Source organism: Aplidium turbinatum, chromosome 1 (assembly GCF_918807975.1).
Source record: "Aplidium turbinatum chromosome 1, kaAplTurb1.1, whole genome shotgun sequence".
NCBI classification, from domain to species: domain Eukaryota; kingdom Metazoa; phylum Chordata; class Ascidiacea; order Aplousobranchia; family Polyclinidae; genus Aplidium; species Aplidium turbinatum.
In genome coordinates this window covers 59,692,604-59,720,395 of record NC_137472.1, presented here as the reverse complement: position 1 = coordinate 59,720,395, position 27,792 = coordinate 59,692,604, and the positions used below count along the sequence as shown (strand labels likewise).

Sequence of the window (27,792 nt, the reverse complement as noted above, 5' to 3'; positions counted from 1 at the left end):
ACAGCAAATCAGTCGTTTTTAGCATTGATTCAACGTATACAGGAGTTGAATCAATGTAAAAAAACGACTGATTTGCTGTCTGGGTAGGGCGTGGAATGGAAAGGAGTTGAAAACGTTTCGAGTCCGTCCTAAAAACATAACAGAATTGAATAAGAGCAGTCTGGCCTGACTCCGTGATTGAAGCTGATCTGCAAAAGGGGCAAATATAATGGTCGTCAGACCACTCGGCATGCGGCAACTCAGCAAGTACATTTCAACTACTACCAAGTCAGCAAATGAAATTTACTTCTTCAGTTCGGACTTGCTTCTCATCGCTTGGTAAACTTATTTTGCTGACTTGTGAGATGCCAAGTTATGGCTTGCTCGGTTTCATCATTTGTCAACTTTTAGCCACTTGCTGAAATGTTGCTAGCTCAGTTGTCTTTTGCTCAATTGCCATTTATTTAGTTCACAACTACTGAGTTGTAGGAGACTCAATAACACAGGCATTGTCAATGAAACTATGTGACAATAATGTTTTGTTTCAATTCACTTGTAGGCTTGTGATTGATCTTTGGAGGATTTAGATCAAAGTAACACAAGGAAAACAAAAAAAGAAATTTTCGTGTCCAAATTCAACTGAACCTTTAAACGCAATGAATTGAAACTAAAATGAGAATGCCAGACCCATTTAATCTAGCCATTTAGCAAATGCTAACACGCTGACATCATTTACAAGAGGGTGGGGGCTGCCATGAGCTGCATCGGTTCCGAATCAGTTGGAAAACCAGTCCTTTTATATTCTTTGTTCAACATCTGAAAACGATGAATCAATGTGAGAAACATCTGATTTTCAGACTGTCCTTGGAGGAACAGGTTGTTGCTTAAGTGGCAATCAAACAGCGGCGTTTAGAATACGTTGAAACGATGTTATCATAACATTGATTCAACGTCTATGATGGACTGGTTTGCTGACTTGGAACGCAGCTAGCTTCAAGATGATTATTCAACGCAAAAATAACACATTCAAAGATTATAAATAAACTGCCTACATTTGGTAGATACAAAGCAATCGTTTCAATGTATAAGGCAAATAAATGTAAAGGAAATAAACTGTTTTGTGATGGAAACCAAACGTTGAAAAACGTTGCTTTAATGCAAAAAAAGAGAGACGATCAAATGATGAAAGGAAAGTCCGCGAGATCATAAATCTAGAGCTTCATGATGGCCAAGGAATGGGAAAGCTTCATAACGAAACTTCTAATGAGGATTTAGGCCAGATTTGTGTCACTCACAAAAGCGACAGTGTTATGCGGTTCAGCATTGTTAGATTTGAGAGGTATAAACGGCGGGCTAGACTCCGACCCTGTATTTGTACCGTACCCCGACTCGGAAAGTGAAGTTACACGGGAAACAGCGGGTTCACTTCCCGCAGAAGATCGCACGCTGGAGTCGAAGGTCTCAGGCTCCATTAGAGCGGAACATTCGGATGAGTTCAGTAAATCGTTGAAGACCACGATGGCTCTCGGCTGTTCAGGATCCCAGTCCAAGGAGTTCGAATTAAAAATCGCATCTTCATCGGACACGGAACACCGTGGTCGCTTAGCAACCGGAGAAGAGGAAACTACCTCTACTTCATCACAGTGGTAGGAGGGTGGAGCTAGGATAGGTTCAGGGGTTTCCGCTGAAGGGGTCGTTGGTGCGGAATATGATGATGTCACTGACGTGCTCGCTGACGTGACGGTGACGCTGTCCGTTGAGCCACTACTGCTTCTAGTGTCCGATCCGGTACTGGCGCTTCCCTTCCGTGTCCGCTTCCTGTTCCGGCGTTGAGCCAGAGGGGCGTTGGTGACAGCAGACAGTTGGAAGCCCTCCTTTGTGGCCATGTGGAAAGCTTTCAAGGTTGCGTTGAATGAAGTGGGAAGACGGGGGCCGGGGGAAAGCACGCAGGGGCTCAGCAATGGGGTGGTCGGAACACACGACCCTTGGACCCAGGAACTTCCAAGGAGGTCATTGATCTTCAAGCGAGACTTGGGGTCCACTGTTAGAAGACCTGCACAAAATGAAGGATATTAGTTTAAAGATTAACTGTTCATTTAATCGGTTTAAGTTCGTAGCATAACTAACGCGTTTGCGATGACTGTGACTTGTTGGTGTTTGTCTGAACACTGAACAGCAAACGCGTCTACATTATAATTGCAATGTTTGTTCTGTATCTGATTGTAAAATGTCTTGGGTTATTTTAATGACGACAATCTAGGCTATAACAGAAAGTTAAAGATAGGAACGAGCTTCCAGACCCAGTGGTTCGAAAGAAGAAGCTGCTTGCAACGTTGACAGTAACATTGATCATTTAAAACGTCTTGTGGCGTGGTAGACTAGATTGTACTCATCAGAAATACCCAAGACATCTACAGAGATTCTTCATAATAAATACAAATGTCGGAAGGGAATACAAACCACTACAAGTTTCAATTTTAAAATTTGAATGACAACTCAACACGTCAGTCACGATGAAATATCTGTAACGTGACGAGGCAATAAATGTAAACAGCTGACTTACCATGAACGAGCTGCTGCGCTTCCTCAGACACATTGGACCAAGATGGACCACCGAATGAAAAATCACCCTTTTTTATCCTGCTCATTATCTCTGAGGCGTGGAGGCTCTTTCCGTTGCTGACGAAAGGGACTTCCCCGGATAGCATGGCGTACTGGGCAAAACAAATGACCCGATGAAAGAAAGAAAATCAATTTGTCGAACACGCGTGTGGAATGCGTTGAATTCTGTTGGAGTGATCACTTCCTATGAACAACAGAGCTGCAATCTTATGCCAATCATATCCAACCTAGCATACCAACCCTTCTTTGCATTGTTTTACCATTGGCAGAGGCAGAAGTAATGTAAAAAAGCAATGATTTCCAATCTGAGGTGTAGTTTCTGCACAGTGCACATATGCCTTCTATGAACTCGTATATCAAAATTTGCCATTTATACGTTGAATAGAGATCTGAAAAACTCAACCAACGTAAACGAAACATCATGAAGACAATGACAAGGGGTTGTCGCATTCCAAAAGTACCTTGGAGTAATCTTAACAAACACTTCCTTCTCGCAAGAAGTTGGCGCGCATGTGGACTAACATTAACATCTTTTCGCTATTTTTTAGATGTAAAATAAGTCTAACAGGGACTTACCAATATGACTCCAATGCTCCAGAGATCGCAAGACTCATCGTAGCCTGCCCCACCCCCGTTGCCGACAAATCCGGAAATATCCAGCACTTCAGGGGCGGCATACTGCAGGGTGAAGACAGGGGTTTTCAGCGCCATCGCAGCACCGGTTTGAGGTTTCGCCCTTGCGAACCCGAAGTCGACTATCTTGAGACGCAGTTGCTTGTTGCAGCATTCCTCGCTGTTGTTTTCACTCCACGGATTAACAAAAATAATGTTCTGCAAGCACATTTCGTCCTTGATTAACAAAAATAATGTTCTGCAAGCACATTTCGTCCTTGATTAACAAAAATAATGTTCTGCAAGCACATTTCGTCCTTGATTAACAAAAATAATGTTCTGCGAGCACATTTCGTCCTTGATTAACAAAAATAATGTTCTGCAAGCACATTTCGTCCTTGATTAACAAAAATAATGTTCTGCAAGCACATTTCGTCCTTGATTAACAAAAATAATGTTCTGCAAGCACATTTCGTCCTTGATTAACAAAAATAATGTTCTGCAAGCACATTTCGTCCTTGATTAACAAAAATAATGTTCTGCAAGCACATTTCGTCCTTGATTAACAAAAATAATGTTCTGCAAGCACATTTCGTCCTTGATTAACAAAAATAATGTTCTGCAAGCACATTTCGTCCTTGAATAACAAAAATAATGTTCTGCAAGCACATTTCGTCCTTGAATAACAAAAATAATGTTCTGCAAGCACATTTCGTCCTTGATTAACAAAAATAATGTTCTGCAAGCACATTTCGTCCTTGATTAACAAAAATAATGTTCTGCAAGCACATTTCGTCCTTGATTACTTTTACACATTAAATTTTATACCATTGCGATAACAAATTGCGTTCATTTTTGCGTTCAATCAATCAATTGCGTTGTCATGATGATAACAAGTTGCGTTCATCTTTGAAAAGGTTATACGTAATTTGTCGAAATAATTGCAATTATCTACTTAACAACCACCTTGTGTTTGTGAAATCTGTAATTAACCCACGCCTGTCTTCAGGTCAATTAAACAAGCAATTGAGCGCCTACCTCAGGTTTGAGGTCTCTATGGACCACTCCCTTTGAGTGCATGTGGGCCACTGCAGATACCACTTGCTTCATGATGATGCTGGCCTCCGCTTCAGTGAACTTTGACCTCTTACGTATCATGGAGAGAAGTTCCCCTCCACTCAGCAGCTCCATGACAATATATGAGAAGTGCTGGAACAATAATAATGAATATGTACAAAAAGCAAGGTAAAGGAACAGGTCCCATATCCAGTTACTGAGCTTCGAGGAATGAGAAGATAAGGTTCATATTAGACTAAGCCTTCTGCACTAACGAATATAGGATAGCCACTGACCAGTTCCTTTCTCTCGGCCGCTTTTTCTACAGCAACTACGTTCACCCAATTTATTGTACCCTGGGTAGTAGGGTGGGCCGTTTTTGACTTTTTTTCGAAATTCAAAAACGGCTAGTCATAAAAAGTGGCACATGCATGAAAAAATTACGTGTGGAAAATTTTATCAGTTTGGGGGTGCATCTTCTGCCCCCGCAGGGGGGTCAAACTTTCAATTTTTTGGAAAAAAATGGAAAATTTCACTTTCCGTTTTAACATAATTTTTTTTATAATTTTTCTACTGGCTAGTTATAAATTGTAAGTGGGATGTACCCAGAACTTTCCTATGTAACGGCATGTTCGAAGCTTAAGGTTTACTGCCCCCGCATCGACGACCAAAATGCTGAATTTTCACCAATTTGAGATGCTATTTTGTCATTGCTCAATAAACAAACTTGTCGCAAAAGGGCGAGATGGTGTTAACGCTGTACGCTCATTTATGTTCTGTCCACTATCCTTGCAGGATGATACGACCTGACAAACTATAAGACGTAATCTTGCTTAAATTAAAAGCAACAGTAGGCTACGTTTGATCAGTTGCAGCTATAAAACGCAATCCTATAATTAACTTCAGAATAAAAGCAATATGATCTGCAGGTTCCGTAAATGAAATGTACTGTACAGTTCCACGCGAATTGTTATCATGATTTTGTTTACACACATTTGTCGCAGGGATTTGTCATTTACAAACCATTAAACGTTCACTTGATAGGCTACTACAGAACCACATACAAGAGTAAACTTTGTTTGACAGCGATGTAACGATAAAAAAGAACTTGTGTTAACAAAAAAAAAAAACGAAATTGTGTCAAAAATACAACAAACAACAAGGTCTTTTAGCCAGTTCCCCAGATTTTGCTCAAATTTAGTTCTGGCTGAAGTCTAATGAATCATAAAATCTTGTTTCGACTGGAACCTAGGAATTTTTTTCTTTGATTGTAATATTGCTTTAATGTAGGCTACACATCTCTTTCAACGCTATCCACCACATGTGATGAGCATCTGTTGTGTGTGGCAGAGAAAACGTAGAAAACAACTGTTGTGAAGGCATCTTTGTTTTGATGTACTCTTTTATCACATTGCTGCAAACACCACGCATTGCTGCGGGGGGTTCCGTAACTGGAATATTTTGCCAGTCTATCATCTCAAAGTAACGTTCGGAACTGAACTGCAATACTGACAGGGTGAATTTTTGCTGACGAGTGCTGTGAGGTGATAGTATTATTAAATTGAAAATTCTTCTCCATCCTAGTTCCCTTACATACTCTTTGGTATAACATATGATTGCAATCAAAATGTTTTCAGGATGGGCATAAAACACATTCCTCTATATTACTTTGTTGAGGATATTGCGAGCTTTATTCGATAGCTTCTGAGCAGAGTGTAGAATTTTAAAGAAATGTTTTTGGCCATTAGTGAAATTGCTTTCCTTTATAATGGCAAACCATACTGGAAATTAAACATTCATAATATAGTCCACACGTTCCACCAATACAGCTGACGCGTTAGATGCAACATATAAACGTAGAATTCTATTGGCTGTGTTCAACCATCTTGAGTGGTTCATCATACCTGGACTCCTATAAGCGAAATGAATTGATATATTTCCATTTTTCACTGCTCTGTGCAATGCATGTGTAGAAGATATTTTTGGTCAGTGCTGAGGTCATTTTCATCAATTTCAATCTCTGGTGCCGGAACTGCTTTATATTTTACAACATCTGGTTGTGTGACAGTGGCTAGCTGCTTTATAATGAGCCCAGTGAAGCTATCAGGTCTGCTAGTATTGCTATATCTTTTATAAGACGCCTAATAGGCAATTCATTACTATGGAGTAGGCATATTAACCATTAAAGTGGCTTTTGGAAATAATCTTCCAGGAGATTTATCACGACGCCTTTTTGATCTGTGTTTATTGCGGTTCCATCGCATCCAATTGCCATTACATTATCGTAGCTAATTTTATTGGATCCAAGATATTTAAGAATACCGTTAGCTATTGACACATTAGATCAGTTGGCTACAGTAAAATGACCATTGAAATGAGAACTTGGCTCCTCAAGTAAAGTATTGTGCTCTTCAACTGCGAAATGTTTTCGAAGTCGCTCAGCAATTTCATTTTGTTTGATGGCTTAATCTTTTCGGCCATCAAAATATATGCTTTGCAAATTTATGCTCATGAAAGGCCTACTTTCCATTTGAGTTGTAAACCTCATTTTTTTCCTCGCTCTTCTCACTTTGCTTTTATCTATGACTGATTGAGATTCGCTATCCGTTACAACTCCCGCATCTTGTAGAAATGATGAAGCAATAAGTGCTGCAGACCTATCGAAAATACCAGTACGATCGCATGATTCAGCAAATACTAGGCCTACTAAACTGAAAGTAACCTTGCTTTTTCTGGGGCTTTCCAAGGCAAAACTGGGTTGATAATCAAAATCTTCGCAGCGTTCTTCATTGGATGACAAAGTTTCTGAGCTTGAATAAGAAGTTAAAGGTGTTTTAACCAAAGCGCTACTTGTGCCTGCTCCTGGGTCTTCACGTAAAGAACGGGATTGTTCTGATCTTGCGACTCTCCTCGGAAAACGTTTAAAATTAGATTTTGTAGCCGATTTATCATGTTTATCAATCACCATTATGCGAATTGTTCTTTGATCAAGAAGGAACTGTTGTTCTGTAACAGGGACACGATTTTCCTGCGGGCAAGTACATTGCTGAAAATTGGAACACTCAGGCTACAACAACCGATTTCAAATATTTTTGCTTTGCAGATTCTTTAATTTGGTCCAAATTTTGTTGAAATTTAGGCCCACCTTTCGAATTTGACTTCAAAACGTTATTCATTTTTTTTTGTAACTCTTTATCATAAATATGATTGATGTTTGTACCTCATTCGTATCATCCTGCAAAGTTAATGGACAGAACATAAATGAGCGTACAGCGTTAACACCATCTCACCCTTTTGCGACAAGTTTGTTTATTGAGCAATGACAAAATAGCATCTCAAATTGGTGAAAATTCAGCATTTTGGTCGTCGATGCGGGGGCAGTAAACCTTAAGCTTCGAACATGCCTTTACATAGGAAAGTTCTGGGTACATCCCACTTACAATTTATAACTAGCCAGTAGAAAAATTATAAAAAAAATTATGTTAAAACGGAAAGTGAAATTTTCCATTTTTTTCCAAAAAATTGAAAGTTTGACCCCCCTGCGGGGGCAGAAGATGCACCCCCAAACTGATGAAATTTTGCACACGTTATTTTTTCATGCTTGTGCCACTTTTTATGACTAGCCGTTTTTGAATTTCGAAAAAAAGTCAAAAACGGCCCACCCTACTGGGTAGAGGTGAGCCGTGTTTATCAACAAAAAAGAAGTGCTGTAGCAATAACAATTGATTAAATAGCCAGTTCAGCGGGACACGGACGTCTGAATAGAGTATCGAACTTACACATATTGACACAGAGAGGGAGGTATATCACCTCTCGGTTAGAGATGAGGTTTAACTAACAAGCTATATCCAGTGAATAAAGATATGAATCGAGTGTACAAGACAGGAAGCCTTCATGTCTCTTTTAAAATATATCATTGAATGTCGAACCCACGTCCTTCCGAAGTTCGTGGTCTCTCACCATTCGGCCACGAAGCGATAAAGAAGCAACAGAAAGGCGTAGAGTACTGTCCAACCAACAACCGTCAAGCTTTTTGCTTGGCAGGCCGCTTTTACGCAACAGTTGGGTTGCCCAACATTTATAAACATGGTTGAAGTACCAAAAAGTATGGCTTGGGCGTGCAGACAATAGTGGTCCATTAACATCGCAATTACTGCAGAAGTCTTTCCACCACATCCCACCTTGTCATGAAAAACACTACGAAGCGTCACTATGTTCGGGTGACCTTGGCACTGGGTTAAGGTTCGAATCTCGTGCATCAATCGAAGCTCCCATCTAAAACATGAAAAGATCGGCTCATTAGTGAAAAATATGTGATAATGTTCAGGTTTTGCAATTGCATCATTGTTATCACCTTGATATTATTTCGTCATTGTCAATTCGCCGGTCAGAGCAAATTATTAGCATTGATTGATTTATGTTTTTGAGTTGTGCCATCGTTGCTGAACAGGTTGTGTTTACCTGTTTTATCTCCCTTGATAAAGTCAGTCGTGCTGACTGACGAAACGTCGGTAATAAAAGGTAGGTATCATCTTTAACATCAGGAGGTAACCTAGAAGCCTATAGTCACCAGAAGAACGCAAGTTACTTTAACTAATGATTGATTTATTGAGGCTTATTCGGACAGAAAAAAGCAGTAATGCAAAAAATTGCTTATTACTATCGGCCTTACTTACTGCCATGAACAATGTTAATATTATTATTGTAGATATTTCTCCTTAGCAGATCTTGTTTTTTCGTTATTGAGATAGATTGTTATTGAACCTAAAAGTCCTACCATAACCAAAATAATATAGCGTAGTTATATCGGCCCAACAAATCTATCAACGAGCTATCAGCTGTACTTGCTGCGATGCAGGTGTTGCATAGGTCATACCGCTGCCTGAGTCAGTGGTAAAAAAACAAATAAAATGCAAAATAAGTAAAGCTGGCAGGGTGAAGATTTCAAAAAAGTTTTCTAATTCCGAAGATAAAATTCCCACAATCAAAATGTTTCTCAGCAGTCAAGATACAAATGTTTTTGGAAAAGTCTTGATGGCTAGTATGGAGGCTACACCGGTATGGTTAGTGAAACACAATGCTCGCTGTTCTATAGTGGGTAGTCAGGTAGTGCTGACGCCAGGAAGATCGCTCTTTCTCAACAACCAAAATGACATTTCTGTGACTATCGGTCACGTCCGAAAGAGATTCTTACCTACGACTCATGATCTTGACAGCGTACTCCTTTCCAGTGGATACTTCAACGCAGCGGCGGCATACTGAGAAGCTACCGTCACCCAAAGGAGATCTGGTTAAATCTAGTTTGTACTGGTTGAAGAACTCGCTTTCCGATGTGTTCCCGCTCGATAACTTGCTCAGGAAGCTTGGAGATGGTCGGCCGGTGTTCGGTTGGGGCCGCAAGAGGTCGTCAGTGAGAGCATGCTGTCGTCCAAAGGCAACAGAAGGAGACACAAAAGAATACCCCTGGGAGAAACATATCGTCGTCAATGAGGTTAATTTCTGTCAGCTATCGTTATTAGTGCTTAATGAACCGAAAGATCAGTGTATTGATACCAGGGATCAGTGGATTGATATGTTAATGAACACAAGCAAATGACATTGTGAGTCAGATATTAGTTTTTTTGGGTGGTTACAAACTTGATTCAGATAAGTTTTTTGTTTGTCTTATCCAGGCTTACACCCGGTGGTTGAAGATTTAGATTAAGTGGACGGGAAGGCAAGGAAGCCAATCTTCGTGTCCATCTTCAGGCATGCCTTTAAGTGTCCTGCCACAGACACAGCCGCATGCTCTTGAGCGGTGTCGAACCGGCGCCTATTCGACTGCCATTCAGATAAGTGAAGGGATGGCAAGGAAGCCAATTTTCGTGTCCACCTTCAGACAAGTCTTTAAGTGTGCTGCTAAAAACGCATGCTCTTGAGCGGTGTCGAACCGGCGCCCTTTCAAGTTCCATACTAGGGCTCTCACCAATCGGCTATGCAGCCAAAAGATTGATATCAAATTGTTAAAAAGTTACAATAAGTGCTTGAAGCAACATACTATTTATATTTAAACCAATCTTTGATAATTTCTATGCCTTTCCAACCTCCGTCGTGGAAGTGCATAGAAACGAAATTCACCTTCAATGAAATGAGTTTTTATTTGCTGGCTCTGAGGTTACACATTACACAAGCGTTGTTACCTCACAATAACATCGACACCCTTATTGCTTTTTTTCTTGCAGCTGGCCTGCAGCCCTGCACGTTATGCCAAATCCCCACGCAACACTGCAGAGGCTAATCACTAAAACGCATGACACAATTTTAAACCAATCATTCTTAGCTTTGCATACCAAGTTCTGGTAAAACCATGTTCTGTTTGCTGTTGTGCTACTACCAATTTCACCGGAAGCATTCGAATAGTAGGTGGATTGGATGTAGATATAAAGTGACAAGTTGGACAACTTAGGAAAGATGTTATCACTTCAAGGTACTTTTAATTAGCATTGATGAAAAAGACCAAGACCTAAAAACTCACTCTAAAGCCATTTCCTGGCTACCAGCATAAAATCTGCGTCGTTAGCAGTCTCATTTCCTCAACCTAACCATATCGGTGTAGCTTCCATGGTAGTTATGAGATTTAAAAGCTATGTAAGCCCAACAAGGTTGATTGTTTACATGCAAATTAGGTTTGAATCTAAACAGGTCAGTGCAAAAACAATTGGTTGGTTTTGCATTTAGAACAGTTAAAACTGTATATGGGCTTTATTCATATCACACTTGCCTTGTTGCTAAAAAGCGGCTTAAGATATTACTTACAATTAAGACTACCAAGAGAACACGACTAACAAAAAGTTATACTTTCAAAAAGACCTTTTTTTAAATACAGATGCAGTAACACAACAACTTATTGTGCACGAAAAAATAAATTCAATAAACCACAAAACGTTAACTAACCGCTGGGCGCAAAATGCGTGTTTACGTGAAAGTATAAAACGTCATATTTAATTAATTATTAAGTTGATGACAATCAATGTAACTCAAACAACAACAATCTGACCAATAACCAAATGACGAAGGATGATTCGTGTGGCAAGACAGAAGAGAAAACGATAAGAAACAAACAACTAAGTCACGCTAGTTGTTTGGACCGCTGTGGTGTGCGTCTGCGTCGGCTTGTCAGCTGCATTGCAATTCCTGTCAATCAAAGTAGGCCGGAAGCATGACACACACCCAGACAACACAAAGTTGTGCAGTAGGTTGCTTGGATTGATAGTGCTCATCAAACGACAACAATTGTGCAGAACCACGCCACCATAAGTTTGTTTATCAACTCGCTGACAGTGCTCTCTCAACAAACCACAGTTTTTCTGAAGGTCCGCGAAGAATTTTTCGATAAAAAAGAAACAACACACAAGTGCAGTTGCCAGTCCTTCTGTGCTATGACGTCACGATAGCCTGGAGCGTACCGACCACTTTGAGCAGCATTCCTGCCAACATTTGAGCAACGTCTTGAGAAAGTTCTGACACAAAAATTCATTTTCGTTGATACCACGTCGAGAAAAGTTACACGAGAGAGCTGCAATATTTGAAAACAACCAAAACAACCTTTTGCACCAAGTTTAGCGTTATACAACAGCTCAATTAACATCTATATTCTATAGTTCCACATCTTTAATACAAAGTATATGTTCCCGGGCTTTCCACATAATATAGTGATTAGAAGAACACTTTATTTTGTAAAAATGATCAGGAAAATTGAATGTCTTTCGATTCAAACCAATTTTAAGTTTAATAAAAAGCCTCGTTTCTTATATATATACAAATAAACAAACAATCAGCAACAGCTGGGAAACTGCGGTTGCAATATTGCGGCTTGGATGCACCATTACAAACAGGAACTGATAGTGACAACGCAAAGTTCTGGCATGGTTGAGGTATGTAAGTAAAGCATGGATAAACCCACTCTGAAGCAATATCAGCATTGGAATGAAAAACCCATGTACTGTATTATGCAAAAAATCGCAAAAGCTAAGAAAATATTGCAAGCAAATGCTAAGCACGGCATGAAATGCGAGTCATTATGGCCTTTTGAACAAACCTGCCATAATTATGTTCATGATGGAGAGTAAGTTTCATTCAAGTCTCATGTAAAGTCTTTTTTTTTCGCATCAGTATCATTGGTTCAACGCCTGCAAATGTTGAATCAATGCAAAAACGACGATTCTTTAGCCTTGCGAGTGCTAGTGACTGCGAGTATTTACACTGCAAAGGTTACTGGACAACTCGAGTAGACCCATTCGACCCCGTGATGGCTTCAAACCTGCTAACTGTACGTTGCTTGTACATTTATCAATGCAAAAATAAGATAAAACGCAGGGATTTGCAAGTAATCATTTTAAAGCAAAAAAATGGAAAGTCTAGTTTGACTCCGAATACCATTTTACTAAGTCATGGTCATCGAGCTGGTATTTATCAGATATTTGTTTTCAAATTTTCATCATGAAAAATTATTCGAGGTCTATGGAAAACAGAAGTTATATACAGAAACTAATTTAAATAGTACCTACTGCACTAAAGAGGCTGTCAGGCCGAAACGGTGTGTCACTGTCTGCAGTTAAAAACTAATATTCATAGAAACACACGTGCAGCACCAGTGTGCGCTGATGATGCTGATCAAGAAATCTGATGATAGAATAAACGCAATGACCTCAACATACTAATTCACAGGATCAACATTCAACAAACAGCTACGAGGAAATCGCTTCCTAGCCAGCAATGTTGACGACTGGCGACGTTGAAACAATGTAAAAACGGCATTTTTGCTGGCCGGATTGTTATGTTCAACATAAAAAAAATGGTTGTGACTCCAATACCAACACCAGATGTTTATTTCGCGCTATACTTGAAAGCATTTCAGGAAAACAATGCAATTCATGGAGAAAAAGCGAATGATGGACTTCCGCGCCCATCAACGTTAAAAAAACGCAACAACAACGGATGTTTACGTAAAACTAGCCGCTTCCGTTGGAAATGCGCAAAACCGGTCCGGACACTGATGACTCAGAGATCGAAAACCAAAGTTGTTGACAAATAACGATTGATGCTCTGCCAAGAGCCAGTCGGATTGTTTGCTGAGTTGAGGTGTTGGTTACATAGATTTGCTTCAATTTAAAGCTGAGCAGACAACAATAACCCAAACACAACACAGAATAACTACCCAGCTAACAAAACAAAAAAAAATTACATTGATCCATCGTTTACAAACATTGAATCAATGTAAAAAATGTATGATCTCGCAAGCTAAGTACATCATTGTATTAATCGTATTGGTCTGTTTTCCAGCCAAGTTTTCAAAAACCATAAACAATTTGTAGCACACTGATCATGGCGAAGTACATAACAAGTTTATGATGACGATAAAATCTATTTTGAAATTTGATACGAAAACATCTTCAAATGAGTTTCAATCTGAAGAAAGTCCGATCCTAAGTTTTGAAAACAAAGGCGATCAGTCGATGAGGAAAAGTATCTGTGAATGATGCACAAACAATGCTAACAAGAACTAAAAACTCGGACAAAGTGTAGTTTCCCAGACAGTAAAATCTGTCATTTTTACCTTGATTCAACGTCTAAAGACGAATCAATGTAAAAACAACGAGTTTTGCTGTCTGAGAATGAGCTCACCTTAAAAGGACACGGCATGTTGGCGGCAGGGGTGGGCGCCGGGGAGTAGTCCGCAGGCATCAAGGTGAACTCTTCCGCGAAGTTGCTTGTATCCGCATCATTTGCTATAGCCGGTTTGAATGGGGCAGGGATATCCTTCCGGGCTACTCTGTCCCAGTCAAGTCCCTGAGAAAGATTCAAGAATGTAACTCGTCGTACGGACATCTTCCATCCCATAATCAAGATGAAGGTAAAAGCACAAGGTTATGGTTTATTCCGGAAAACAAGCTCCCTTCGTTAACTAGTTGTAGTTATTAACACCGTCAGTTAGCTCATTCTGGAATATACCAAAAAGTAGATGAACAAGCACAGAGGCTTTGTGATAAGAATCAATCTTTGTTTACTAGATGGTCAGGTCTAGGTATAGTTGACTTGCGGACAACCTACCATGACCTAGTGGCCTGCCCAACGCCATTCCCTTTCTATTTTGATTGATTTGCTAACTGCAATGATTGCTCAGTGGAGCGGTTTTATTGACAAAGACGTTTTAGCAGCCACAATATTTGTGATGTTGCAATATGTCAATTTATATTTGCTCAATGATTAAATGTTTTAATTGTATATATACGGGCCCGGTGTTGTTCATAATGAGAGTAATTTACCTCTAAGTAAATAGGAAAGAAAATGATGAAAATGTTAATATTTTATCACGAAAGGATTGGTCGTGTAGAAGGAGTGACACGGTGAAATGAAGAGGAGAGCCGATGGTAAGAATCTGTGGAAGCATGAAGAGGAGAGGACTTGGCGAGAGGGAACTGACCAACCTAATGCTCATGAGACACAGGATAACTAGCGATGTTGTGGATTATAATCCACTTTGCAGAAAAAGAAACAATTTCAATTTATCGATAATAATTATTTGTAAAATTTTGGTGATTAATAAAAATTTCCAACCACTTCTGTCAAGCAACTACAGCCGGTTCCAGACCAAGCGCACCACAAATCTTAACTAACCAAATATGTCCTTTCTGCGTCTATAAACGTCCAATCAACGTAAGAAGAACGGATTTTTGTTGGCTTATTAAACTAACTTAGATAAAAGTTCGTCCCAATTAATAAGCGATAATGTCGGTGTGTTTCTACAAATTCTTTGCTTGATCTGATGAAAACTAAACAAATAAGGAAGTTAGTAGTTCTTAACTTTCTATCGTCAAAGCCGGATTTGAAGTTTGAAGCTGTCCCATGAATACAGCCTAAAGTAATTTTACATAGAAGATCAAACCAAAGAATGACAAGGCAAAATGCAGATACTGCACACAGCAAAATTACCTAAAAGTAATTAGTGTAATCCTCGTTGTTACTGTTAGCTTTGATTTTAAACAGGTTTGTCGTAACGGAGTATATGTGACTTCGTGAAAATTTTGTTGCACATCCGACTTCACAGAATATGCCGATAGACGAGTGGTTAAGCTCCAGATGCGATTTTGTAAAACCAATGAAAATTACTACAAAATATTAACCTGTTGACCCAAACAATAATAACATAATGTAACTACCTTCAATTACAAAGACCTGACAGCGATTAATATTTTGCGGAGGTGCGCAACAATTCAATGCGCACGACACGTATGACGAAATAGCATCTCTGGTAATATTGACCACAATTACACAGATGTTCAAGTGATGTCACTGGTTTCATTGAAAATGACGAGAGTAAAACCATGACAGATATAGAACCGTGCCGCAATCAACAGAAGTTCGATGATTTAACCACTAAACAAAACCTGAGCTGTATCACGACACCGCCAATAATAGGGTTGGGAGAATCATCGTTATTAAGTTTAATTCTGCCGATTTGGCGGGTTGAGAAGTATTAATGGTCAGTTAATATCAGTAGTTATCAGATAGGAAGACACCAACTACCAACCGCTGCCGGAGTCATTTTCAACTGAAACGGATACTTGACGACATCTCAACAAAAAATTACATCTAATCAATGAAATCACTCGCAAAAATGTGCATCGATGATGTAGGATTGACCACAATATGCAATTGAACATGAGCGAAGATCCAATTAGTCAAATGTGGCTAAGACTGTGTGGGCAGGGCTATGCGAGGTAGGACCAACTATATACAAAAGACCACATAGGCCTACATATTAATCGGAACAATCACAACTGTGAACCAACAAGTAAACAAACCATTTTTACATTGATTCAACGTCTGAATACATTGAATCAATGTAATTAAGGATTAATTTAGTGACTGGGTGCTTAAAACTTTAATTCAGGAGTAATTTCAATAAAATCAAAATTAGACAGATATTCGGAATTGTCTTTTACTTGCAACGTGAAACAATGACTCACACACCGCAACTACTAGTAACCGTGCAAACTGTCCACACAATTTCAACGAAAACATAAGTAGGCCTGTGTATCTTTCGTTTTCACTAGCTTTCAATTGAATATCTTTTGGAGAACCAGCCAGGTGAAAAATCACAAAGAATCCCCGCGGCCCGCACCCTGCTTGGTGCAAGCCCAAGCTAAAATCCTGCTCCCCGGGTACCTCAATTCCAAGCAAACAGCGCCTCAGTTCGGGTAGGAAGTTTATATCATATTGATGAATATCGCGAAACCTGTTAAATCTTGTTTTCTTGCTACAATTATATCACTATGCGACCGTAATGGCACAGAGCAGTAACATTAATTGTAACGTTTCTACTGTGGTTCACTGACGTTAAATGCATACAGACAGGTCTACTTCATGCGCCCGGCCAAAATAAATTAATGAAGTTAAATATATAATGACAGCAATTGAACGATAATTAGCGGCTCTGTGCGAGATAGTGAACCACGAACTGTGGCACTAATTAGCTTTAAGGCAAAAGCGAAACGGTTTAGTCAAAGCACGTTCAGAGTCAGAGATTAAAAAAAAGTATATTAAGCAATTGCATAAAGGAGGGCAATGTTGAGCAATATCCGTACAAGAAAGCAGAGGCAAATCATCGGATATGAACTCATGGCCACATCAACTCCCTCTGCACTGCTGCATGTCAATAAGTAAAATAATAAAGTAATTTGCAAAGAAAAAATCGATCATCGGGCTCTCGATCAATAAACTATCACCTTTGGAGATAGTTCAATTCGCACCAACCCGTCGCAGCTAATTAATCACCTTGTAAAAGGGATGCCTTTTTATCTCCATAACGCCATCTGGACCGCAGCCAAGCCGAAGCTTTGGATTCTTATTAAGAAGTTTGAAGATCAAGTCCAATGCTGACGAGGGTACCTTGTGGGGTATGGGGGGTTCTTTATACAAAATACGTCTGCGCACAAAATGTAGCAAGGTGAGCGTACAGAATAAATCGAAGTCCAAACACAACCATTGTGATCAGAAAGAGCTGAAAGCCTAAACCATAAAATGCTAAGCATTTATGTTTAATCCATGGGTATTTGCAAGATGAAGGCATTCATGAAACGTCTTCATCCGGGGATATGTTAGTTTAATTTTAGGCCAGCGCAAATACATTGTACGTACACAGCCTCTTAACTTATTGACTTAATCGAACCATCTTATTCCTAGTATATTATACAGTTATACAATGTGTAAAACGTGAGATAAAATTGAAGCTTGAGTTGTATGTGGCCTATGAGACGTGTCAAACTAGTCGCAAAAAGTGGCAATGATAGCGAGCTGGGTAGCTAAATCCGTTTTTTTATTGTCTACTGCTACTTTTGATATCGCTTCTACAGACGTAGAATCAACAAAAAATGTTACCCATTTACGAAAAACAAGAGCAATAAACAATAGTTCAATGTATGAACGATTGGAACAACCAAAAAACATCATGTTATGTTAGTTGTTGAGGTATGGAACAAGTGCAGTACAAAACAATCAACAATCGTCCAATGACCTCTCAGAATAGCATGTATTGTCTGCTTATAATGCGGGAAAAACACACAGTGACAGGTATTTTCTCTCAAGGCAGATCTCCACGTAAAGCGACAATAAAAATGCGGTGAGTCGTTTATACGGCGTTAGTAAGCTAGTTAAAATCTTAGTCTTTAAGAGAAGTGGTAAGCTGGAATTACCAGCATGCTGGGAACCATATTCAAATAACAGCAGCCTTATCAAGATGACAAGGTTTAGTCACATAATTCTCTGAGCATTAGTCATTGTGTTCTGTGTATTGATCCAGTAAGTTGCTATCCGCTGTGGTCCGACAAAACAAGCAATTGACTATAACTATTCAACACTCTCAGCGCTATGATTGTCACGCAGAAAAATACTTTTAATACATAGCTGAGACACGAAAATGTTGGAAAATTTTTGTATATATTCTTTCAAATGAGTAACACGTATTTACAAAATGTCATAACGTCACATGTGTTGCACAAAATGCCAGATCGCCGGTAGCTGGAAAAAGCAAAGCGAATCACTTTAATGAATATTTCGAATTTACGTCAAATTAAAACTACCATGAAAAGAAGCAGCATAACCATGGCAAAGTGACAAGTATTTGTTCATTTGAATATTTTATAAATAGGTGATCCTCTATTTAAAACCAACAACTGCAACTTAAAATGTCACACTTTTTGGAAATTAAATGACCTGAAAATTCCGCTCGATAACATCACGGTAGACAACAAATAGCACCAATCTTGTTGCGCGTGAACTTATGAAACAACATCGGCTCATATTCAGCCTTGTATATATTGATGGCCTGCCTTTAACACATAGGGAATGCAGTTACGTGATGACTGGTAATCTCATCCACAGTGCAGGCCTTGAAGTCCTGGGCTTCAGCTTATTAGGGTACGTCACAATGGGAGCGGTATATGAAAGCAACGTTCAAAAAGCAAAAAAAAACTTATTGACAACACAGTGAAGGGTAGGGTCAGAAACATTATTATTTTTAGTCAAAAACACCAGTTAAACAACGTCAGAAATAAAGAAGAGAAAGGATGTTATTAAAGTCTAATTTAATGAACACAAGTGACTGATTATCTCAACACACGCAATTATGTGATTCAACACAAAGTGGTTGCACTTATTTGACTTGAAGCAGCAGTTGCAAAAACTGAAGGAATACTGACCCTGTGATTGTATGTGGTTCCAATATGGTAAAATTATGTAACGCCGAAACAAGATACACCCACGCATGAGTTACATTTGTACAGTGAAGAGTATCGCTAATTGTCATCGCGCAACATTTCGATGACAGAAAGTCCATCGATAAACTGCTACTTTTGATATCGCTTCGGTTTACGGCATGTTATGCCAGTGCTGAAAGCAAATGTTAACGGTGCCTGGTTGTTTGAGAAAACAGCGGCCAGCAGACAGAACTGTGAAGTGAATAGCGTGCGGCAATGCTGGCTACTCGAAACCAGTCGAAAGGTCAACAAAGTGGCTCCGATGGAATTTCCTGCAAGAAGCCAGCGCAGTAGTATGCGTTACCAACGCGATGTCGTTCATTATCGAAAGATAGCCAACGTCTACAAACGTTGAATTAATGTAAAAATGACGGATTTTGTTGTCTGCATTGATGATCAGTCACGCTTTCAAACCTCGCTGAGATAGAACTCACAGCTTAGCAAGCACGATGGTGACATCAGCCACTGACTTATTGTAGCGCCATAATACTATGCAAACAAGCGGAAAAGCATTTTCGGCGTGCAGACAGAATATTTTGCATACAAATCCCACATTACAACAAAAGAAGCGCGAGATTTTTTCAACGCTATTTGTAAAAATGCAACATCGCAGGAGGATAAAACGCAACCGCTATTTCCACACAAGTCGTGTTAAGCATATAATGTCTATACTCTATTCTATATACAGTACTGTATACACGGCTAGGCTAAGAAATAATAAAATGGAATGGTACCGCTCGCCTCATGTAAATCACACTGATTCCAACAGGAAACTGGCTATTTTGTTAAGAAATATAAGTCTACATGGTCAAACCACAAGATAAAATTTTCTTCAAGAAAGCTTCGAAAAATAAGAAATACCGGTAGCTTGCAAGTTCTGCATCACATGGTGATGACTGAGGAGTTGTCAAGCTGATTAGGCATCAAAAGAATTCAAAAAAGTAGTTTAAATTATTAAGCGCTTATTACTTGGAAACTTCTGCTTGAGAATTCTTTTCTCCTTCGACTGTGAACGGGGATGCCCCAGTGAGCAGCTCGTACATGAGTACCCCAAGGCTCCAGATGTCGACAGCTCGATCGTGGCCGGCTCCGTTGCTCTTTATCACCTCAGGAGCCATGTACTCGATCGTGCCACAAAAGGAATATGCCCTCTCACCCTACAAGGAAAAGTAAGTTGATTTCCAGCCCAAACACTCGCACACAGACGGATGCTAGAAGTAAATCTAATCTTGTATGGAACAAAAATATAAACCTGCAAGGTGTAACCCCCAGGGTGTAAATATGCCACCGGGATATCGACATTGAGCTCAGAGCTCGGCACAGACAAAAAAACTTACATTTCAGGATGTTCCGTTCCGTAAAGCCGGAAAGAAAATCACATATTATAAGTATTTTCTTTCAATTTATGTGCAAAGTAGCTAACTATATGTATACCGGTACATATACTAGTCTATTTATGCTGCCATCACACATAGCAAACCCTATGATTGCTAACTCATGACATGAGCCAACAGTATGTCTTTGGCTAGGTTACATTTACTAGTTTATCGCATCAAGTAAAATTTGGCTTTCGTACGTAATTGCCAAGTAAAATGTCACTAACTACCTCGCCATAGATTTCCTTGCTCAGACCGAAATCTGTCAGAACAATATGTCCATCTGAGTCCAACAGAATGTTCTCCAGTTTGATGTCGCGATAAATAATTCCGAGCTGAAAGTGTACAACCTCTTCAACACAAATGCTTACTCCGCCATGTTGTTGCAAACAATGCATTCTTGAGATAAGGTGCTGTGCTTATGTAGCTTATGGTATGTGTGTAGAATAGATACTACTCAAGAAAGTAGGAGTTGTGCTATGAATATTGATTTAAAACGAAAATGCTGGTTGTGTAAAGAGCCCTTGCCATGCACTGATAAGCACCTAACATTCCCCACATTGCGCAACAGAATACTGGCTGGGTAGAACTGAGCCAATTTGATATAATACAATTCACGATCGATAACAAGTTCAAATTTCCAAATTATCTGCATGTTTGGTTGCACGAATGCACGTTCACGGTTAGTTTGACTTTCACGTCAACCTCACAGAAACGCAAAACACTTGACCAATACCTCGTGCAAATGCTCAAGAGCCAACAGAATCTCAGCACTGAAAAGCTGCACTTCTGCAGCGGTAAACTTTTCGCGGATATTCAAATGAGTGAATAATTCTCCCCCGTTGACATAATCTGTAACAAAATAACGATTCAATTGCACACCAAGGTTCCGAAAGGGGACCTTGTGGCGGTCAGTATTCAGAATAAGAGTACTAAGAGGACGTGGAAAGCAGGGTCGAAATTTGCTGACGTCCAACCCTCGCAATACGAGGAACAAAAAGCTTAAACAGTGCACTGACTAACTATTAACTAACCAAGAATGCGAATCAAACCTTCCACTGCAAATAGACACAACAGTTTGGAATACAACAGCTGTAACTGCATTGGTCACAGGACTGTATAAATCCTTTTATTGTAATGATTTTTTACACTGGCTCAAGTTGGTTAGGAATATACAGTATACACACTATTATTATTATCAAAATATTACCCATGATGAGATGCAGCCGCAGGTTGGTTTGAAAAGCGTAATGAAGTGTAACGAGAAATGGAGATTGCCGAACTGCTTCCAAAACCTGTTGAAAGTCACAATCTGTTACCAGCTCTAGTATAGTGGCAGGGCGGACAATGGATTGTAGCTTCATGAGATGCATAATCACCTCATACTCACTAATAGTATTCTCTACCCACATGGCAAATCAATCGCTTATTACATTGATTCAACGTGTAACAATTCAATGTTTAATCATTGTAAAAAGCGGCTGATTTGCAGTCTGGGTAGTAGACATACAATCACACACAATTAGGTTGAACAACACAATCAGCAATCACGTTGTACCAACCTGTCTCTCAGTCATTGTGTGCTCTGTGGTCTTCGGTTTTGTAACAATTGTGGCTTTCTTGAGCACTTTCATCGCATACAATGTTCCCTTGTCGTGGCCACAAACTTTTCGTACAAGAAACACTTTTCCATAAGCTGGTTCCAAAAGAAAATTTAAAAATAAATGATACTTTTTACAAAACATAGGCTCGAGCTGGGTTTTTTTTTTCGCTGAGACTTTTCGATCATTTGTCTGAAATGACTTGAAAAAACTCGGTCATTGTTATTTATTTCAGTCATTCTTTTCTGATGAAAGTATTTCCTTTTTGACCGCATTGTCACCTTGATCAAATTGACTATATATTTTTTCGGACATTTAGACCAAATTGACTGTTTTTTTTTCGGACATTTTGCTAAAAACTTAGTCCATGACCGACAAATGACCAAAAAAAAAACCAGGGCTCGAGTGCTGCCCAGACTCCGGATTGCCCGGGTCGGCCCGTGAAAATCCGAGGGAGAAAGCATATATAAATTTTCTGGTTTTCTTGATATTGAAAGGTTTGATTGTAAACAATTTTTTTTAGTACTTTTACACCAAACATGGCTTGGCATTGTAAAACAAGCGCAATGCAAAGTAAAAATAATAATGCACGGAGATTTATGCCAACAAACATTACAATTGATTGTTTAGAAGTGAGTCCTTGGTAGCTATAACTATTATTCGTTTATTTTACATTGTATAATAGGGTGTGACAGCCGCCCTGACCTTTTTAGAATTTGCCTACCTTTTTTTTGGTGGTGAGGTTTTACCTGTATAAGATTCCTGTAAAGTTTCAAAAAAATTGGTCAAGGTTTAGAGGTGGCCCGTGGCCACTAAAGTTTTTGGGGGGTGCACGATGTATTTTTAGGGGTGCTTTTGCTATATCTCGGTTCCTAGACATGATAGAAGGTCGTTTTATAGCTCAATCGATGCAGAATAAGCAAATTTGTATTAGACTTGTGAAGAAACTATTTGCCTAAAATGTTTAGTTTTTGAGTTATTTGAGAAAAACCCGTTTTTTGCACAAATTTTGTGAAAAATTGTTACATATGAATTGAATATTTTATCATTTTCACTTTTTTTTCTTCTTAGGAACACCTGGAGAAGTACAGAAGCTGTAACTCTTCAAAGTTTAAACCTAAGTTACCTCATGTTTTGTTTTGTTAGAAGCATAGAAACTGAACACTAACACTGTGTTTACTGTTAAGGCAATTTTTATGGTGGTAAGTGCTAATTTATATTACATGCTATGTCACAGTTTAAAGATCATCATCATCAACCAATTTTGATTATACAGGCCATGAATTAATCCTCATGTCGAGGGTGTGGCCTGTCTGTCGAGAACGAAGTCTTCCCTTCCACACCTCATTTATTGGGTTGACAGAGTTCATGTTCAGGGCTACAAGGTCATGTTTTACAAGTTCTTCCCAAGAAAGTTTTGGTCTACCTTGACCCCGCTGTGCTGTGATGTTAACACATCTGACCTGTGAGATCCAGCTTGAGCTGCGCTCAACGAGACCAAGCCATCTCAGTCTACCTAATTGGAGGACTTCACTGATGTCTTTTATTTTGAGCTTTGATAGAAGTGTCCCAAACTGGATGTTGTCTTCAGGCTTGAATAGGCGAGTCCATCTTACCATCAGAGCGATGGCCAGCAGATATAAGGATCAAGAAGGGGATGATTGTGAAGATCTGCTATGAAGCCCTAGCACAGGGATTTGTGATGGATGATTATGAGGAGCTAGTCAAACTAGTGCTTTTGCATCTTGGTGAGGGAGCTGAGACTTTTGGAGGTTTTCTACATCCGGGTGCTTGTCACCACGCCAGATGGATGGCCAAGATTTTATACTGTATTAAGATCGTTCTTCTCACTAAAGTTATTACTAGAGATCTTCCTGCAGGTTTTATATGTTCAAAGCAACAGCTAAAGAAAATCCAAAAAATTGTTCAGCTTGTTGTATATTCCTATGTGCCATGGTGGCTAACCACTTTTGTGTCAACTTCTGCTCCTTGCAACGCACCTAGAACTTATCAACGTCAACGAGTATGAATAAATCGAAAGCAGTATGGCCAAAGCAGCTCTTAAAGCTCTAAAGGGGCACATGTGATATCTTAGTGAAGAACTTATCTCCCTTACCCTTTTCGATAGCAGTGTGTCTGACGAGACAAAGCAGAAAATTGTTCAAAAGCTGCCAAGCTTCAAAGATCCTGAACATTCTTTGAAAAGAGAAGGAAGTGATTTTGGCAAACCCTCCTTTCCTTCCGTTGCTACAAAACCAACAGATGACTTGAGCTCCTTTGTTGGAGAAGATTCTTGGAGCTTCTTCAGAATCTTGAGGATTGACACGACCTTTTTAAGTGTTGGTGTTGTCGATTGGTGCCAGAACGGCAGCTACTGTGAAGCAAAGAAACGGGTTTCAAATCTTTGTGTTGTTAATGATGCAGCAGAAAGGGGTGTCAAACTGTGCCAAGACTTTATAGACACTACTAAGACAGAAGTTTCATTTCAAAATATTCTTCAAGTAGTTGAGAACAGCAGAAATTCTATGCCCAATCAGCGTAAACAATACTTACATCCATCTCGGTGTTGGTTTCTTACATTGTGATTTTTATCATCGCTGTTCCTTGCTCTCAAATGTATTTTGTGATTTTGTTTAACATTAACTAAACATGTGAATTCATCATTTCATTGATTTTCCATGTGTTTTAGCCCAAGAAGAAAAGGTGCTAAGAACATTTTTCTCACAAATATGCAAAAAACAGGTTTTTCTCAAATAACTCAAAAACTAAACATTTTAGACTGAACATTTGTTCACAAGTTTGATATAAACTTGCCTATACTGCATCGATTGAGCTATAGCATGACCTTCTATCATGTCTACGAGCTGAGATATAGCAAAAACGCCCCTAAAAATGCATCGCTCACCCCCAAAAACTTTAGTGGCCACAGGCCACCTCTAAACCTTGACCAATTTTTTTGAAACTTTACAGGAATCTTATACAGGTAAAACCTCACCACCAAAAAAAAGGTAGGCTCAGTGAAACCAAGTTTTAAAAATCATGGGGCGGCTGTCACACCCTATTGTATAATATGTATACATTAACACATTTATATTTTGCACGACATCATCATGGCCCAAGGTTACTTGTTTCTACTTCAGCTAATGCATATATTGAGCACTTTACTGGAGGCACCTTGCTATGCATTGCGCAAAGCTCACTGCTTGCAGTTTGAGCACTTTGGCAAGGTTGGCAGTAGTACCATTTTTGGTTACTGATAAGGTACCACAAATGGGAAAATGTCACATGGAGGTATATATATCTCCATGGCCATTATTCCAGTGTAACTACTGCACTGATGAGACCGGGAGGTCGAAACGGTGTGCACTGTCTGCAGTTATTGACGCTCTTGGTTTACGCCAATTGAGCACTTTTGATGGAGGTCGAAACGGTGTGCACTGTCTGCAGTTACATATATATATATAGTGCAGAGAATATCAACACATAGACTACTATCCAGCATCTAACTTATAGTTGCAAGTACTGCATACTATTGTGCATACTACAGTACAATGATGCAACAAAGCTTAGTATAAACAGTCTTTTAATACAAAAAATTGGTAAGACCAAAATTGTGCAGGTGGAAGAATTATATTTGAAGTGATTATAATATATATCGAAGAATCATGATCATCATCTTTGACAAAATTTCACAGATAGGAAACCAAACTAACTTCAATGGCAACAAGTGAGGATACTTTTCAAACAAATTATGTTCCTTTTACTCAAATGTCTGTTTATTTTGATTGAATTTGGATAAAAATTTCTGTAATTTGTGATAACTATAATTCTGTTGGGTTGCCGATGTTACATTGCATTCGAAGAGATGCTGACAACAAACAAGTGCTGCAAACGTATACTAACCTCCTGTGCCTAAGACCTTCAATAAAGCAAAACTTTCCAATCCAACTTTTTCAACATGTCCAGTGAGATTTGCTGAAAAACAACAAGGCAAACAACATTAAGTTTTGGTTACATCAACCATATCTATCAATTCAGATAAAAATATATAATAATCAGTTTAATCAATCACTCACCAATTTAAAGAAGTATATACAAGTGTAAACTTAAAATTAAGAGCAAATTAATTAATTTCAGGTTTAACTTGAAATAAGGCTGAGCCTGCACATTGCAACATGATAAATGCAATATATTCATGAGGTAAAAAATCTAATTTGTAAATACTGCATATTATATATATATATCATAATAATATAGCACCGAATCTACACACATAAATAACTACAATTAACAAACAGAAATCAAGTACAATAGAACATAAGCAACAAATATAAAAATAATCATCTTGCCATGTTGTTCAGTTAGCTTACAGTTTTGTTACAGCATGCATCTAACAGAAACTTTTACTAAAAATTTGCAAAAGCACAAGATTGCCATGAATAGATCCAAGTGGAAGTTAAACCTGTGAGTTGATGACAACGTGTTTGCTGCTCTTACATGAAAATTCTCAACACACTGTGAAATTAAACAAGCTGTAAACAATTATTAACATTATAGCATAAACTACGATGATTTGGTTCTGATAATATAGTACTATAGTAACATATCACAATGCTACTTGCATTAAATGATGGCAGTTGACACATCCGACTGCACAATGATGTGCCTGGTATGGAGCATATACTCTTTCTACAGTAGTTTACTTTGTACTTAGTAGGGTTGAAAAAGACATCGTATGAGCAACTCACCTTCCTTCACAGATATTACAACTTCCTCGGGTTGAACCATTTCCATTGTCAACTCAGGAATAGTGAACACTTAATGCCAATGCAACATAGATAAAAATTTTGTTATGATCAACTACATTTCCTGAAAATAAGGAGGAATGATTAGTAAGCACAAACACAGTGTTCATACAGTCTGTTTTAAACTAATAATTTTTCAGTTCAATAGCAATATCCAAAGGCTGCCAAGGCCACTACCTGTGGAGTATTTATGCCTATCAGCAATGGTATGCACTAAGCAGTAACACCTTTTACTAAAAGGCCACTGACTTAATGCTCAAAATGAAAAATGCAACAGCAGCCATTAAAAATGCAATACTTGTTATTTTATGGCAGTTTTTATAATTTTTGTTACATCAAAAATAGTTTGTTTGATAAATTTTGTACTGGCTTTACAATATACTAATGATGTCAGCTTTAAAAATTCATAGGTTTGTGGTACTGAAACAAAACAAACTAAAACAAATAACAACCTTCATCAATGGGGGTGACAACTCAACTAAACTGCCCAAAATGCAACGTCCAAAACCAGTTTACAGACCATCTCATATTGGAGTGCTCAGTAACCAAGTTTTATGGAAAATACCTAACGCTAACAGCCTACCAATGCAACAACGTCCTAATGTATTGGCTAAATTAAAACTGCTTAGACTTATAGCGTCATACAAAATAACAACTAAAATAAAGATAAATTCAGGAGAAATTTCACTGTTTTGTGCCACAGACTTACCAAGAACTTGAAAAGTAAATCATATCTGTATTTGTCGTGATAATTTGAGAAAAAAATAAACCAGGGATTGATTGTGATTGATTGATATCACTTATAATATTTGGTGGAACATGATTGAACACTTTGTGCAAAACCACTGCAGTTTCTTCACTTCTTTAACATTCATAGATGCATTAATGAAAAGTAAATGAAACCTTGTACAGTAGCCAAACCTATTGCATGCTATCCACATTAAAC

The 27,792-nt window shown here is 38.8% G+C and overlaps 1 protein-coding gene across 1 annotated transcript; it reads right to left on the bottom strand.

Moving 5' to 3' along the window:
• Nucleotides 1-129: 129 nt before the first annotated feature.
• LOC145772882 (ribosomal protein S6 kinase alpha-5-like) lies at nucleotides 130-26,912 on the bottom strand. The gene is made up of 15 exons (XM_082584764.1): nucleotides 26,790-26,912; nucleotides 25,945-26,016; nucleotides 22,003-22,136; nucleotides 21,651-21,735; nucleotides 21,177-21,292; nucleotides 20,671-20,775; nucleotides 20,034-20,221; nucleotides 17,086-17,236; nucleotides 13,933-14,097; nucleotides 9,464-9,732; nucleotides 8,451-8,544; nucleotides 4,252-4,422; nucleotides 3,178-3,432; nucleotides 2,543-2,693; nucleotides 130-2,032 (listed from the first exon to the last, which is right to left on the bottom strand). Exons 1-15 carry the CDS (start codon nucleotides 26,833-26,835, stop codon nucleotides 1,251-1,253), a joined length of 2,784 nt encoding a protein of 927 aa, XP_082440890.1. The 5' UTR covers nucleotides 26,836-26,912; the 3' UTR covers nucleotides 130-1,250.
• Nucleotides 26,913-27,792: the final 880 nt, after the last annotated feature.

Bases quoted from the DNA above. Each gene is read 5' to 3' on its own strand.
- LOC145772882 (XM_082584764.1), bottom strand. From the start codon at position 26,835: ATGGAAATGGTTCAACCCGAGGAAGTTGTAATATCTGTGAAGGAAG. The intron at 26,017-26,789 runs GTGAGTTGCTCA...GTTGTTTTTCAG, and splicing joins TGTAATATCTGTGAAGGAAG to CAAATCTCACTGGACATGTT. The intron at 2,033-2,542 runs GTAAGTCAGCTG...CATTTTGTGCAG, and splicing joins AGCGCAGCAGCTCGTTCATG to GTCTTCTAACAGTGGACCCC.